Raw genomic sequence first — 16,170 nt, forward strand, 5'->3', positions numbered from 1 at the left:
TGATCCGGATCATGGAGCGTTTGGTACCCTGATTCGCGCTATAAAGCATGTGTGAAACAAATCCTGGACCTGCTTGAGTAATGGGTCCAAGATCCAGGACCAGAGTACCAGGTTCTAAAACAAGCTAGCTCGCTAATGTCATGTAGAATGTGCATCTTGCTAATCGCAACATGAAACTGTTGTTTTTCAGGTTTTGTGAATGATAAACTTATTCTGTAATATTCTCACAAACACGCTCCAGGAAACCGAACCAGGGTACTGAATTTTCTATGTGAAAAAGCCCAGGTTCAGGACAGGGTACTGGGCAGAGGTCGGATAGTGAGCGATTTTTTAAAGTCTGATGGCCTGGAGATAGAAGCTGTTTATCAGTCTCTCAGTCCCAGCTTTGATGCACCTGTACTGACCTCGCTTTCTGGATGGTAGCGGTGTGAACAGGCCATGGCTCGGGTTGTTGTCCTTAATTCTTATTTTGGCCTTCCTGTGACATCGGTTGCTGTAGGTGTCCTGGAGGGCAGGTAGTTTGCTCCCAGACCGCACCACCCTCTGGAGAGCTTTGCGGTTGCGGGCGGTGCAGTTGCCATACCTGGCTGCGGTACAGCCCGACAGGATGCTCTCGATTGTGCATCTGTAAAAGTTTGTCAGGGTTTTGGGTGACAAGCCAAATTTCTTCAGCCTCCTGAGGTTGAAGAAGCGCTGTTGCGCCTTCTTCACAACGCTGTCTGTGTGGGTGGACCATTTCAGTTTGTCTGTGATGTGTATGCCGAGGAGCTTAAAACTTTCCACCTTCTCCACTACTGTCCCTTCGATGTGAATAGGGGGGTGCTCCCTCTGCTGTTTCCTGAAGTCCATGATCATCTCCTTTGTTTTGTTGACGTTGAGGTTGTTTTCCCGACACCACACTCCGAGGGCCTTCACCACCTCCCTGTAGGCCGTCTCGTCGTTGTTGGTAATCAGGCCTACCACTGTAGTGTCGTCTGCAAACTTGATAATTGAGTTGGAGATGTGGGTGAACAGGGAGTACAGGAGAGGGCTGAGCACGCACCCCTGTGGGACCCTCGTGTTAAAGATCAGCGTAGTGGAGATGTTGTTGCCTACCTTCACCACCTGGGGGCAGCCCGTCAGGAAGTCCAGAACCCAGTTGCACAGGGTGGGGTTCCGACCCAGGGCCCCGAGCTTAATGATGAGGTTGGAGGTTATTGTGGTGTTGAAGGCTGAGCTGTAGTCAAACAGCATTCTTACATAGGTATTCCTCTTGTCCAGATGGGATAGGGCAGTGTGTAGTGCGATGGCGTTGCCTGTGGATCGGTTGTGGCGGTATGTGAAATGTAGTGGGTTTAGGGTCTCAGGTAAGATGATAGGGTCCTTAACTAGCCTCTGAAAGCACTTCATGATGAGAGAAGTGAGTCCTACGGGGCGATAGTCATTTAGTTCAGTTACCTTAACTAGGGACCATCTCTCTCTCTCACTCACACACTGTGTTTTCACACTAGGGACCATGTAGTATATGGAGGGCTGGGTTCCTCTGAAGGCCCGAGTCAGAGAACCAAACTTATCAGCATACTCTGTCACCCTGGGACAGGGGAATAAATATGATGGGAGAGAGTGATGGAGGGGAATAAATATGATGGGAGAGCGTGATGGAGGGGAATAAATATGATGGGAGAGCGTGATGGAGGGGAATAAATATGATGGGAGAGCGATGGAGGGGAATAAATATGATGGGAGAGCGATGGAGGGGAAGAAAGCTGATGGGAGAGCGGTGGAGGGGAAGAAAGCTGATGGGAGAGCGGTGGAGGGGAAGAAAGCTGATGGGAGAGCGGTGGAGGGGAAGAAAGCTGATGGGAGAGCGTGATGGAGGGGAAGAAAGCTGATGGGAGAGCGTGATGGAGGGGAAGAAAGCTGATGGGAGAGCGTGATGGAGGGGAATAAATATGATGGGAGAGCGTGATGGAGGGGAATAAATATGATGGGAGAGTGATGGAGGGGAATAAATATGATGGGAGAGTGATGGAGGGGAATAAATATGATGGGAGAGTGATGGAGGGGAATAAATATGATGGGAGAGTGATGGAGGGGAATAAATATGATGGGAGAGTGATGGAGGGGAATAAATATGATGGGAGAGTGATGGAGGGGAAGTAAGCTGATGGGAGAGTGATGGAGGGGAAGAAAGCTGATGGGAGAGTGATGGAGGGGAAGAAAGCTGATGGGAGAGTGATGGAGGGGAATAAATATGATGGGAGAGTGATGGAGGGGAAGAAAAATGATGGGAGAGCGTGATGGGGGGAAGAAAGATGATGGGAGAGAGTGATGGAGGGGAAGAAAAATTAAAGGGAGAGAGTGATGGAGGGGAGAAAGCTGATGGGAGAGAGTGATGGAGGGGAAGAAAGATGATGGGAGAGAGTGATGGAGGGGAAGAAAGATGGGGCAAAAGGATATATAGGTCAAATATTTTGTCTTGAGGATGTGTTGTCTATCTTAAAGCACAAATCTGAATACTTACACAAATCTGAAATGTAAAAAAGATGTCAAGACAAGTTCTAGTGGCTAGATTGAATCCCCAGCGCTGAAGATCCACTTTATAGTACGAGTGAAATTTAAAGGTATTCTCTGATTGAGCCGACATACGCAGCATTTACTGTGAATGCAATCTCTGCGAACGTGGAAACATTGCCTTTAAAGTTCAATCGTACTATTGCGCAGATCTTCACTGCAGATTAAGGGCAGCAGGTAGCCTAGCAGGTAACCGCCGAAAGGACGCTGGTTTGAATCCCCGAGCTGGCAAGGTGGAAAAATCTGACGTTCTTCCCTTGAGCAAGGCAGTTAAACCCCAACAATGGCAGCCACCCACACCTCTCTGATTCAGAGTTTTGGTTAAATGCGGAAGACACATTTCGGTTGAAAGCATATCCTTTCCCCCTTCCCTTAAATCTATGCCTGACTATAGATGGCCTCTTTGCAGGAATTATAGCGCAGCAGAGCAGCATTACAGAGCAGCAGTTAGGCAAAAGGTGAGTAAGTAAGCCTCGTCCGAGCCAGAACAACAATATAGCCTTTTTTAAAATAGCCTTTTTCCTTGTGGGGACTAGTGAAATGTTTCTTGTTTTAACATAGTCAAAACACACACACATGGGTCAAGTGTAAGGTGGACTTACGGTCTAGGTTGGTCTAGTTAATAGTGTCAGTTGTGTTAGATAATTAGGTCTAGGTTGGTCTAGTTAATAGTGTCAGTTGTGTTAGATAATTAGGTCTAGGTTGGTCTAGTTAATAGTGTCAGTTGTGTTAGATAATTAGGTCTAGGTTGGTCTAGTTAATAGTGTCAGTTGTGTTAGATAGGTTGGTCTAGTTAATAGTGTCAGTTGTGTTAGATAATTAGATCTAGGTTGGTCTAGTTAATAGTGTCAGTTGTGTTAGATAATTAGGTCTAGGTTGGTCTAGTTAATAGTGTCAGTTGTGTTAGATAGGTTGGTCTAGTTAATAGTGTCAGTTGTTAGATAATTAGGTCTAGGTTGGTCTAGTTAATAGTGTCAGTTGTGTTAGATAGGTTGGTCTAGTTAATAGTGTCAGTTGTGTTAGATAATTAGATCTAGGTTGGTCTAGTTAATAGTGTCAGTTGTGTTAGATAATTAGGTCTAGGTTGGTCTAGTTAATAGTGTCAGTTGTGTTAGATAATTAGGTCTAGGTTGGTCTAGTTAATAGTGTCAGTTGTGTTAGATAATTAGGTCTAGGTTGGTCTAGTTAATAGTGTCAGTTGTGTTAGATAATTAGGTCTAGGTTGGTCAGTGGTCGCCCCCCAGTGGTCAGACTAAGATAAGACAGAAATATGAGAGGAGCCATCACATCTGTCCTTTCCTGTTTGAAAGTTATGCTGGTAGCGCAGAGATGCAAAACACAATTCGTACAGCAGAGAGGTTGTCTTTGAGTCACCAGTATAGACACATCCATTAAAGTATTGTCAGGTCTGGTACAGGTCTGGTGTACTTACATCTATGACTGGTGGTGGTGTGTGTGTACCTACCACAGGAGGCTGGTGGCACCTTAATTGGGGGAGGACAGGCTCATGGTAATGGCTGGAGCGGAATGAGTGGACTTCATATCAAAGACATCAAACACATGGTTTCCATGTGTTGCTAAACATCAACCCAGTCTTTGGCATATGACACGGACTACAAGGAGTGGAATGTCAGCTAAGTAGGCGGGTACCCAGGTGACTAAAGCGCTACACATCAACTAAAGCCGATCCAACCGCCTAATGCAACGGTCGTTTAAAGAATCAGCCTTGTGTGTAGCCTCAGTTGGTCACCATAGTTACTTTTTAAGTCCCCAACATGTAGAATCAGCCATGGACCAGCGTTGGGCTGAGTTGGGGAAAACTACCCACCGCATCAATAGTTAGTTAGCTGATGTTGTTGGATAGATTTGTAGAAGTCTTACCACTCACACAGACACTTTCTCTCACACACACACACACACACACACACACACACACACACACACCACTTCAAAGCTCATCCCACTCACCTTGGGTGGGGTGATGAGTGCGGGGCGTGGAAGTTTGCGGCGCACCTGTAGAGGCTCAATTAAGACAGTCCTGTAGGTCTGAAGAGGCCCTTGGGGGTCCGGGATTAAAACTGTTTCTCTCTCAATGTCTTCCTCTTTCATTCTGTCGCTCATAGACAGTGGAGACAAAATAGACTTTCTTACATGACACATCAGGGCTCAATGTCATTCCTTTCAACGGTATATATATGAGTACAGGCAAATCTGTCGTATGTGAACAGCACAATAGCTGAACCATTGACTTGAACTAGTTTGGTGGTATTGAATTAGGTAGGTCTACCTCACAAAAACAAACTGATTTTACCTTACCTTCCGGCTTGTCATAATACTCATCTGGTTTTTACATTCTATCTATCACTTTACCAGAGTGAGAAAGCAGCCAGTGTGTGGACACAGCTGATGTGAACTTCTACAGGAGAATGTTCCTTTACACTCTCTGGATTAGAAACGGAATGTTAGAACTATGATGTCACACTGGTTAGAACTTGCTCTCTGCTGTGTCCTTTGGAGTAGAATGTTGTGACTCATAGAATGTCATATCACAACAATCCATAACCACGATGTCACAATGGCTGGGCTGTTCTGACCAATCCAAGCCATGGTTATGTAGCTTGCAGCAGCCTTGTGTCAGCAAGTGAGAGAAGAAGAATCGGTAAAAATAACAAGACAGCGACCGAATGCTTTCACAAATGTTTACTACAAAACAGATTACAAAATGTTGTGTATATTTCATAATTGCATTACAGTTATTGGGAAAACAGATACCTCAGAGACTATATTCTCTTAATATGATTAAACATACAAATCTTTCCTGCTGATATATTAGATTTACAGTACAATGATGGACAGATGCGGTGTGCTTGATAGCTAAAGATCACCCTCTTGTGGAGCGTTATTAGAAGTACAAGAAATCAGAGCTAATCAAATCAAGGCCATATTATTGGTCAAATAAATCCCAAGCACTTAATTATTGGTTCAATCCCAAACGTTGCCCTACTTATAGCTGCGTCCTGATTGGTCAAGCTTGTGAGGCTTCGTTTGAATTGGTTCAGAGGCGATTCCTCATTGACTGCTTTGAAAGGAGTGTTTGTAGAAGACTTGTGTGTTGTCGGCGTAGTTGAGTGTTACCGTGGCGCCCGCGCTCTTCGCGCCGAGAACCGCGCCGCCTAGCGCCGACCCTGATGACTGCCTCAGGGTCAGCAGGTTGTAACCGTAGAAACGACCCTTGAAGGCAGGCGTGGACTCCAACTCCGCCAGGACCTTTGTGAAACCTGCCGACGAGACGGTTAGAGCTTAGCTGAACCCAATTATTTATATATACACTAGATGGCTGACAGGGGGCGCTGTTTGGAAGCCATTGCTCCTCCATCTTGGTACTCCCCCACATTTAAAAAAAATATTTTAGAAGCTATAGAAATGCATGTATTAATGTCTACATTTGTTTTAGCCACATTTGTTCTATTAAACACTTTAATGCATAATGTTAAATTATATTATGTGAGCTAAACAAATTAAAAAACACACTACATGACCAAAAGTATGTGGACGCCTGCTCGTCAAAAATCTCATTCCAAAATCATGGGCATTAATATGGTGTTGGTTCCCCCTTTGCTGCTATAACAGCCTCCACTCTTCTGGGAAGGCTTTCCACTAGATGTTGGCACATTGCTGCGGGGACTTGCTTCCATTCAGCCACAAGAGCATTATTGAGGTTGGGCACTGATGTTGGTTGATTAGGCCTGGCTCATTGTCACGCTGAAGCAGGAAAGGGCCTTCCCTAAACTGTTGCCACGAAGTTGGAACCACAGAATGATCTAGAATGTCACTGTATGCTGTAGTGTTAAGATTTCCCTCCAATGGAACTAAGGGGCCCGAACCATGAAAAACAGCCCCAGACCATTATTCCTCCTCCACCAAACTTTACAGTTGGCACTATGCATTGGGGCAGGTAGCGTTCTCCTGGCATCCGCCAAACCCAGATTAGTCAGTCGGACTGCCAGATGGTTAAGTGTGATTCATCACTTCAGAGAACGCGTTTCCACTGCTCCAGAGTCCAATGGAGGCGCGCTTTACACCACTCCAGCCGACGCTTGGCATTGTGCACGGTGATCTTAGTGTCATTTTGACATCCAAGTGTGGACTGTTGGCTTGAAAAAGCAAATCTTTATGTTGACCTGGGAAATCCTTAGCCTGGTCCCAGATCTTTTTGTGCCATCATCCCATTCCAAACATGTTTAACAAGGAGTGGGATTTTAGCACAAACAGACTAGTACCCAGGCTAGGAAATCCTGCCATAAGAGGACATTTTGACAACAGACTGGACTGATCCAACAACAGTCAGTTTTAACCCACCTGGCTTCAGCAGGTCCCAGCTCTTCCACACTGATCCAACACACAAGATGGGTAGACACTGTTCACCTGTCAACAGAGGCTGATGTAGAGAGACAGACAGAGAGAGAGAGAGAGAGGGGGACAGAGAGAGACAGAGAGAGATACAAGGGGGATACAATATCAGTGTAATCTGTTGAACCAACTTATATACGACATCATATAAAAGGATGAAAGTACAGTGCATTTTGAAAGTATTAAGACCCCTTGACCTTTTCCCACATTTTGTTACGTTAAAGCCTTATTCTAAAATGGATGAGGAAAAAAATAATTCAATCTACACACAATACCCCATAATGACATCACATTACCCCATAATGACATCACAATACCCCATAATGACAAATCGAAAAGAGGTTTGTAGAAATGTTTGCACATTTATTAAAAATAAACTGAAACCTTATTCAGACCCTTTGCTATGAGACTTGGAATTGAGCTCAGGTGCTTCCTGTTTCCATTGATCATCCTTGAGATGTTTCTACAACTTGATTGGAGTCTACCTGTGGTAAATTCAATTGATTGGACATGATTTGGAAAGGTACACACCTGTCTATATAAGGTCCCACAGTTGGCAGTGGATGTCAGAGCAAAAACCAAGCCATGAGGTCGAAGGAATTGTACGTAGAGCTCCGAGTCAGGATTGTGTCGAGGCACAGATCTGGGGAAGGGTACCAAAAACTTTCTGCAGCATTGAAGGTCCCCAAGAACACAGTGGCCTCCATCATTCTTAAATGGAAGAAGTTTGGAATCACCAAGACTCTTCCTAGAGCTGGCTTCCCGGCCAAACTGAGCAATCGGGGGAGAAGGGCCTTGGTCAGGGAGGTGACCAAGAACCCGATGGTCAATCTGACAGAACTCTAGAGTTCCTTTGTGGAGATGGGAGAACCTTCCAGAAGGACAACCATCTCTGCAGCACTCCAACAATCAGGCCTTTATGGTAGAGTTGTCAGACGGAAGCCACTCCTCAATAAAAGACAGCCACAGCCCGCTTGGAGTTTGTCAAAAAGCACCTAAAGACTCTCAGACCATGAGAAAAAAGATTCTCTGGATTTAACTTTGGCCTGATAGCCAAGTGTCATGTCTGGAGGAAACCTGGCACCATCCCTACGGTGAAGCATGGTGGTGGCAGTATCATGCTGTGGGGATGTTTTTCAGCGGCTGGGACTGGGAGACTAGTCTGAATTGAGGCAAAGATGAACGGAGCAAAGTACAGAGAGATCCTTGATGAAAACCTGCTCCAGAGCGCTCAGGACCTCAGACTGGGGTGAAGGTTCACCTTCCAACAGCACAACGACCCTAAGCACACAGCCAAGACAACACAGGAGTGGATTCAGGACAAGTCTCTGAATGTCCATGAGCGGCCCTGCCAGAGCCCGGACTTGAGCCTGATTGAACAGCTCTGGAGAGACCTGAAAATAGCTGTGCAGCTATGAAAATAGCTCTCCATCCAACCTGACAGAGCTTGAGAAGATCTGCAGAGAAGAATGGGAGAAACCCCCCAAATACAGGTGTGCCAAGCGTGTAGCGTCATACCCAAGAAGACTTGAGGCTGTAATCGCTGCCAAAGGTGCTTTAACAAAGTAAAGGGTCTGAATACTTATGAAATTGTGATTTCAGTTTTTATTTATTTGCCCCAAAAAATCCTAAAACCTGTTTTTGCTTTGTCATTGTAGGGTATTGTGTGTAGATTGATGGAAAACAACATTTAATCCATTTTAGAATAAGGCTGTAACGTAACATAATGTGTAAAAAGTCAAATTTTGCACTGTATGTAGGTAAAATGTGTGTGTCTCACCTGTTGTGCTTTAGGTAGTACAGCCACTATGTGTTGGGCCAGGACCCTGCCTGCCAGGGTGAACAGATACTGACATAGAGCATCACCAGCTTTAGCCCCTGTAACTCACAATAACACACATTTATAGATCAATACAAAATATGTAATATGGTATCTGAGGTTGATTAAAACCATGCACCACATGAGTTCAGTCCAAACACACTTATGCTGTTGGGAGAGTGAAAATAGGAGGAAAACTAACCTTCAGCTAATTTCTGGCAGAGTCCAGCAAATTGAGACTTCTGGAAGTTTCTATAGAGATGAGGGAGCATCCCCATCAAGTCTGATACCTGGAAGAACAGAGAGAGGGGGAGAGAGAGGGGAAAATATGTAAAATATGTTGTTTACTTGATGAATTAAAAGTGCCAAGACATTTACACCTGATTAAATCAGGAAGGCTGGTCTGAATGACTTGGCACTTTTAATTCATCGGGGAACGCATAAAGGCATTTATGGGGTAGTGTTTATAACGTCACCTCATCAGCATAACGTCATGTCTTTCTTCCTCCTTCACTATTAGCAAGGGGAATGTCCTCCACCTATTAACTTCAGTCTATGAGCAAGGCACACCAAGGCAATTCCACCCCGCTTGCTGATTAACCTATGGGCTCACTGGTGCAATAATCACTTTCCTTCCTTTCAACCAATGGGTATAAATCTACATTGTGTTTCCCACTTGCTGTTTTGCAGCAGCAGACTTCCAACGACCTTCCACCACCACACAACATTCCATCACCACCACCACACAACCTTCCACCACCACACAACCTTCCATCACCACCACCACACAACCTTCCATCACCACCACCACACAACCTTCCATCACCACCACCACACAACCTTCCATCACCACCACCAAACGACCTCCCACCTCCACCACCACACAACCTTCCACCTCCACCACCACACAACCTTCCACCTCCACCACCACACAACCTTCCACCTCCACCACCACACAACCTTCCACCTCCACACAACCTTCCATCTCCACCACCACCACACAACCTTCCACCTCCACCACCACCACACAACCTTCCACCTCCACCACCACCACACAACCTTCCACCTCCACCACCACCACACAACCTTCCACCTCCACCACCACCACACAACCTTCCACCTCCACCACCACCACACAACCTTCCACCTCCACCACCACCACACAACCTTCCACCTCCACCACCACCACACAACCTTCCACCTCCACCACCACACAACCTTCTACCTCCACCACCACACAACCTTCCACCTCCACCACCACACAACCTTCCACCTCCACCACCACACAACCTTCCACCTCCACACAACCTTCCACCTCCACACAACCTTCCACCTCCACACAACCTTCCACCTCCACACAACCTTCCACCTCCACACAACCTTCCACCTCCACCACCACACAACCTTCCACCACCACACAACCTTCCACCTCCACCACCACACAACCTTCCACCTCCACCACCACACAACCTTCCACCTCCACACAACCTTCCACCTCCACCACCACACAACCTTCCACCACCACACAACCTTCCACCTCCACCACCACACAACCTTCCACCTCCACACAACCTTCCACCTCCACCACCACACAACCTTCCACCTCCACCACCACACAACCTTCCACCACCACACAACCTTCCACCTCCACCACCACACAACCTTCCACCTGCCCACCAAACGACCTTCCACCTCCACCACCACACAACCTTCCACCTGCCCACCAAACGACTTTCCACCTCCACCACCACACAACCTTCCACCTGCCCACCAAACGACCTTCCACCTCCAAACAACCGAAACCCGTCATCAGAACCTCGTTTAGGGCAACTGATTGCATTCTGTCTCGGTTGTCATTCAGTTAAGCCTGTACTCGATTTAATTTCCTGTTGTACTTTCGGTTGACCTCTCACCTGGAAGTAATCCTCAATAACCTTCTTGACGTGAGCGACATCATAAGGGGGCTTGGCCAGGTTGTCTTTGGCATCGAACACCGTCTTCACTGCCAGGTGGGAGATCCAGAACGCTGATGGAGAGAGGAAAGAGGGGGGAGAGAGGGGGAGAAGAGTGGGGAGAGAGAAGGGGGGGGGGGGGGGGGGGGGATGAAAGGGTTGGGAAGGGAAAAGGGGGGAGGAGAAAGAGAGAAACAGTAGGATGAAAAAAGGAATGAATGGAGGAAAAGAGAGGTGATCATAAGAGTTAGACAAGTTTATCGGACTTCTTCTGTTTATGTTGATTGTTGTCGTCATGGCTACCTGATCCCTCGTCCCCCATCATATGACCCCAGCCTCCACAGCCGACCTGGCTTCCATCTGGGTTCACCAGCTTACAGTTAGAACCAGTCCCACTGATCAACACTATACCTCCTATATAGAGTGTGAGAGGGGCAGAGAGAGATGGAGGGATGAGTGAAGTCATACTACACAGTTGTATGATGACAGTGAACATTCCTTTCAACAATTAAGTCGAAGGACACAAAACGCAGATTAACGATCCATTTCTGATACTGGCTATTGATCATATTAAATCATTCTTTAAAATCCTAATTTATCACTTTCAATAAAAAGTTACGTTAAAAAGACGGTTCCGTTACCCCGGTCGCTGGCTGTTGCCATGGCGCCGATGGCATCGGTGGTGATGTAATAATTGATGCTGAGTTTAGGAAACCTCTTCTTCATCTCCTGGATGATCTTATCAATAGCATCCTTCTGTTCCCCTCCGCTTAGAGACATTCCCTGGGACAGCGAGATATTACAAGTTATCATAATAGTTAGCCCCGTGTGGCTCAGTTGGTAGAGCATGGCGCTTGCAACGCCAGGGTTGTGGGTTCAATTCCCACGGGGGGACCAGGGTTCAATTCCCACGGGGGGACCAGGATGAATCTGTATGAACTTTCCAATTTGTAAGTCGCTCTGGATAAGAGCGTCTGCTAAATGACTTAAATGTAAATGTAAATGTTAGCCTACTTAGTAAAAAGAGGCAATTACACGCTAACGGATTTGCGCTGGGACTCAGATTCTTCACTTAAAATGTATGCCAAACAAAAACCATTGATTTCAAAGTTTAACAAACCATATAACTCTATGGACAAGGACAACTTTAAACAATTTACACCGAATATTTTACAAAAACACATTTACTGGAAGAACAGTGTAGATGCAAAGTTAGGTAACACAATTTTGGTAAAATCTCCCTCAGTTTTTTTAATGTGAAAACCATCTGAATTAAGGTTCCCAGACGTCTGCAGAAAGAATGTGGCGTCAGCGATGACATCACACCTTGAGTTTTGAAAAAATCTCTTTTGAACTACAATAAGTAAAGTGGATTTACTTCCTGTAATGGAATTACATCATGGGTCCCTGATCTGTATTACACAGTAATACATCATTATGGATATTAATGTCATTCTCTTCATGGTGATGTATTCTAAATAGGTACACAAAGGTAGAAATATCCAATATCTTCCTTTCCATATTTGGGTATTATTCTACACACTGGCTATTATTTTAATGAGCTCTGCCCCCAAACAAAACCAAATTTGGTTGGACCAGACTGGACCAAATCTGAACCAATCATAGATGTCTATGTTTCACAAGTTTGGACATAACAGTAGAGTAGAGCAGAGCTCAGTAGAGTAGAGCAGAGCTCAGTAGAGTAGAGCAGAGCTCAGTAGAGTACAGTACAGCAGAGCTCAGTAGAGTACAGTACAGCAGAGCTCAGTAGAGTACAGTAGAGTTCAGTAGAGTAGAGTAGAGTACAGTACAGCAGAGCTCAGTCGAGTATAGTAGAGTTCAGTAGAGTACAGTACAGCAGAGCTCAGTAGAGTACAGTACAGCAGAGCTCAGTAGAGTACAGTAGAGTTCAGTACAGCAGAGCTCAGTAGAGTAGAGCAGAGCTCAGTAGAGTACAGTACAGCAGAGCTCAGTAGAGTACAGTACAGCAGAGCTCAGTAGAGTACAGTACAGCAGAGCTCAGTAGAGTATAGTAGAGTACAGTAGAGTAGAGTACAGCAGAGCTCAGTCGAGTATAGTAGAGTTCAGTAGAGTACAGTACAGCAGAGCTCAGTAGAGTACAGCAGAGCTCAGTAGAGTACAGCAGAGCTCAGTAGAGTAGAGCAGAGCTCAGTAGAGTACAGTACAGCAGAGCTCAGTAGAGTATAGTAGAGTACAGTAGAGTATAGTAGAGTACAGTAGAGTACAGTACAGCAGAGCTCAGTCGAGTATAGTAGAGTTCAGTAGAGTACAGTACAGCAGAGCTCAGTAGAGTATAGTCGAGTTCAGTAGAGCTGAGTACAGTACAGTTATGTTCAGTAGCGCTCAGTAGAGTACAGCAGAGCTCAGTAGAGTACAGCAGAGCTCAGTAGAGTACAGCAGAGCTCAGTAGAGTAGAGTACAGCAGAGCTCAGTAGAGTATAGTAGAGTACAGTAGAGTAGAGTATAGTAGAGTTCAGTAGAGCTGAGTACAGTACAGTTATGTTCAGTAGCGCTCAGTAGAGTACAGCAGAGCTCAGTAGAGTACAGCAGAGCTCAGTAGAGTAGAGTACAGCAGAGCTCAGTAGAGTACAGCAGAGCTCAGTAGAGTAGAGTACAGCAGAGCTCAGTAGAGTAGAGTACAGCAGAGCTCAGTAGAGTACAGCAGAGCTCAGTAGAGTAGAGTACAGCAGAGCTCAGTAGAGTACAGCAGAGCTCAGTAGAGTACAGCAGAGCTCAGTAGAGGACAGCAGAGCTCAGTAGAGGACAGCAGAGCTCAGTAGAGTACAGCAGAGCTCAGTAGAGTAGAGTACAGCAGAGCTCAGTAGAGTACAGCAGAGCTCAGTAGAGGACAGCAGAGCTCAGTAGAGTACAGCAGAGCTCAGTAGAGTACAGCAGAGCTCAGTAGAGTACAGCAGAGCTCAGTAGAGTACAGCAGAGCTCAGTAGAGTACAGCAGAGCTCAGTAGAGTAGAGTACTCAATTTTAGTGCCCTACTGAACTATAATCTACTATTCTACTCTACTGTACAGTACTCTACTTTACTGTACTGTACACTACTGTACTGTCCAAACTTGTGAAACATAGTTGGTTCAGATTTGGTCCGATCTGGATGTCTATCTTTGGGAAAGAGAAAGTGAAAGGAAACCGTTATCACCTGAACAGAAGAGTATCAGGTGACCTAACTGGGGTTTGTGACTACTATCATTTCACATTGTAGCCAATTCATTTGCAGAAATTCCGTTACTGATTATTAGGACATTCAATTAACGACTTGGTAACAGAATTTAGTTTGAATCATTTAATAATTCATACACAAAATGTATATCAGTAAAAACACTAACTAATTGGTAGGTCTACCTTTACTTGCTAACTGTTCCAAATGTCCGAACTTAATTTGGTAAAAGGTCTTTTATGTACTCTGCGCCATCGTCTTGGAACACCTTACAAAATAATTTTAAACTGGAAGAACTTGTCCCGATTGGTGTTTTTAAATCACTGATGAATGATTTTGAGGCTGATTCCCTGACCTGTCAATGTTTTTAATTTGCTGTTTTTGATATTGTTATACTCTTGTGAATTCTATGGTTTTTACTAGATTACTTGTAGTTTTTCATGTTGTCTGTCTGTAATTTTTGTAATGACTTGGTGCTGCCTATCTTGGCAAGGACGCTCTTGAAAAAGAGATTTTAAATCTCAATGAGCCCTTCCTGGTTAAATAAAGGTTAAATAAATAAATAAATAAATAAACTTGTTACTTCTGTGAACTTTCATTATCCTCCCTCCCTTCTCATGAGGGAGAGAAATTCCAACAGTAAATATAGGTGTTGATATTAGCTGTCGCGGGTCTTCAACAGTATTGTGTTTCCATGCATTTCTAATACTTTTAATAGTTTTTCTGGTAAAAAAAAGATCCCTGTTCCATCTGCTTGACAAGAAATCAAAGCCTTTGATTTTTCCCAATTTTTAGGATGAAAAATGTATATATATATATACATTTTATACATTTTTTTTATATATATATATATATTCCTTAATTTGTAAAACATATAGACTTTCATTTGCCCCCAATTTGACATGCTCCTATGAATTGTTCGTTGGTGCTCATGGGTCCTTTTTTTATTATTATTATTATTTTTTAAACATGGAATTGACCTTAAGCCTTAGTAACTATTAGCCTACACAATACACAACCCAAGAACTACAATTAGCTACACAAAAAAAGGTGATTCTGTGTAGATGCGTCTCAAATTATACACTCAATGCAAGTGCTCAGGAACGCCATTTTGAGTAGCTAACAGAGCTGGTAAATAGTATATCAAAATCTAATCAAATCTAATTTGATTGGTCACATACACATATTTAGCAGATGTAGCGAAATGCTTGTATATTAGGCTTTAGATTAGATTTTTGCATTAAAATCATGAATTGATTCACCAGAGAGTGGAGAGGTGTGTCTGGTTCTAGCCCCGCTTCTATTTTGGCTTTCTGGACCATGTCGTTGATGGCCTCGATACACTTGTCAACACCCACCAACTGAAAGACAACACATACAGTCATCACTCATGAAACGTTTCATAATGTAGAAGAACCACTCATGACTTTAATAGAAGCTTAACGTCCTCTTTCTTCACACGTCTATGCACAGATCTAAGACCAGCTTACCCTCTCTAAATCCTGATCTTAACCATTAGGAGGGAAAACACAAATCTGACTTCAGATCAGCACTTACAAGTGGTTGGACTGAAATAGATGCCAATTATGTTTTTTTTTTATTTAGATGCCGGATAATATTTCTAAGATAATAATCTACAAGAGGTGCAGGAACTCATTTCCTGTACATTGGAATCTACTCGCTGTCATAATAAAAGTGTACTGGCAGTTCTGTGGTCTCATCCAGTGGTTGGTTGAGGGGCCTTCGACTGATCTGAGGTCAGCTTTACTTTAACCACCTAACGGTTAACATCAGGCTAGGGAATATGGTAAACTAATCCTAGATCTGTCATCTCACCCAGTGGTTGGTTGAGGGGCCGTCTGTCTCTGCAAGGATTTCCCCATTCTCAGAGACCAACACCGCCTTGGAGTGGGTCCCACCACTGTTACAGTAGAGGAGACAGACAGACAGGAGCGCACACACACAAACAAATTAAATGAATAGTAAGCTTTTCCTTAAGAATATTGATAGTGTTAACTGACTAAACTCCACTCCCCGGTGAAAGGAAGTTTCTGATGAATCGTTGGTGTAGAGTTTAGTCAGACAGGTTTATTTTCGATGTGACAATCAAACAACAGCACAGCCTTTGGCCTTAATCAGTTCTGCACTACATCTGTCTGATAACACGTTTTCATTCAAATTATTACCGGATAAAAACGGTTTATTAGAGACTCACCCTTCAACACCACCGAACACTGCAGCCAT

General features: G+C 44.5%; 1 protein-coding gene across 1 annotated transcript; it reads right to left on the reverse strand.

Moving 5' to 3' along the window:
• Positions 1-5,238: 5,238 nt before the first annotated feature.
• On the reverse strand, positions 5,239-16,170 carry nagk (N-acetylglucosamine kinase). Its single transcript, XM_038987978.1, has 10 exons — positions 16,142-16,170; positions 15,763-15,847; positions 15,189-15,287; positions 11,376-11,517; positions 11,038-11,148; positions 10,696-10,808; positions 8,985-9,072; positions 8,744-8,841; positions 6,913-6,991; positions 5,239-5,831 (listed from the first exon to the last, which is right to left on the reverse strand). The coding sequence occupies exons 1-10, from the start codon at positions 16,168-16,170 to the stop codon at positions 5,623-5,625; spliced, it is 1,053 nt and encodes a 350-aa protein (XP_038843906.1). The 3' UTR covers positions 5,239-5,622.

Source organism: Salvelinus namaycush, unplaced genomic scaffold, assembly GCF_016432855.1.
Source record: "Salvelinus namaycush isolate Seneca unplaced genomic scaffold, SaNama_1.0 Scaffold9, whole genome shotgun sequence".
Taxonomy (NCBI): Eukaryota; Metazoa; Chordata; class Actinopteri; order Salmoniformes; family Salmonidae; genus Salvelinus; species Salvelinus namaycush.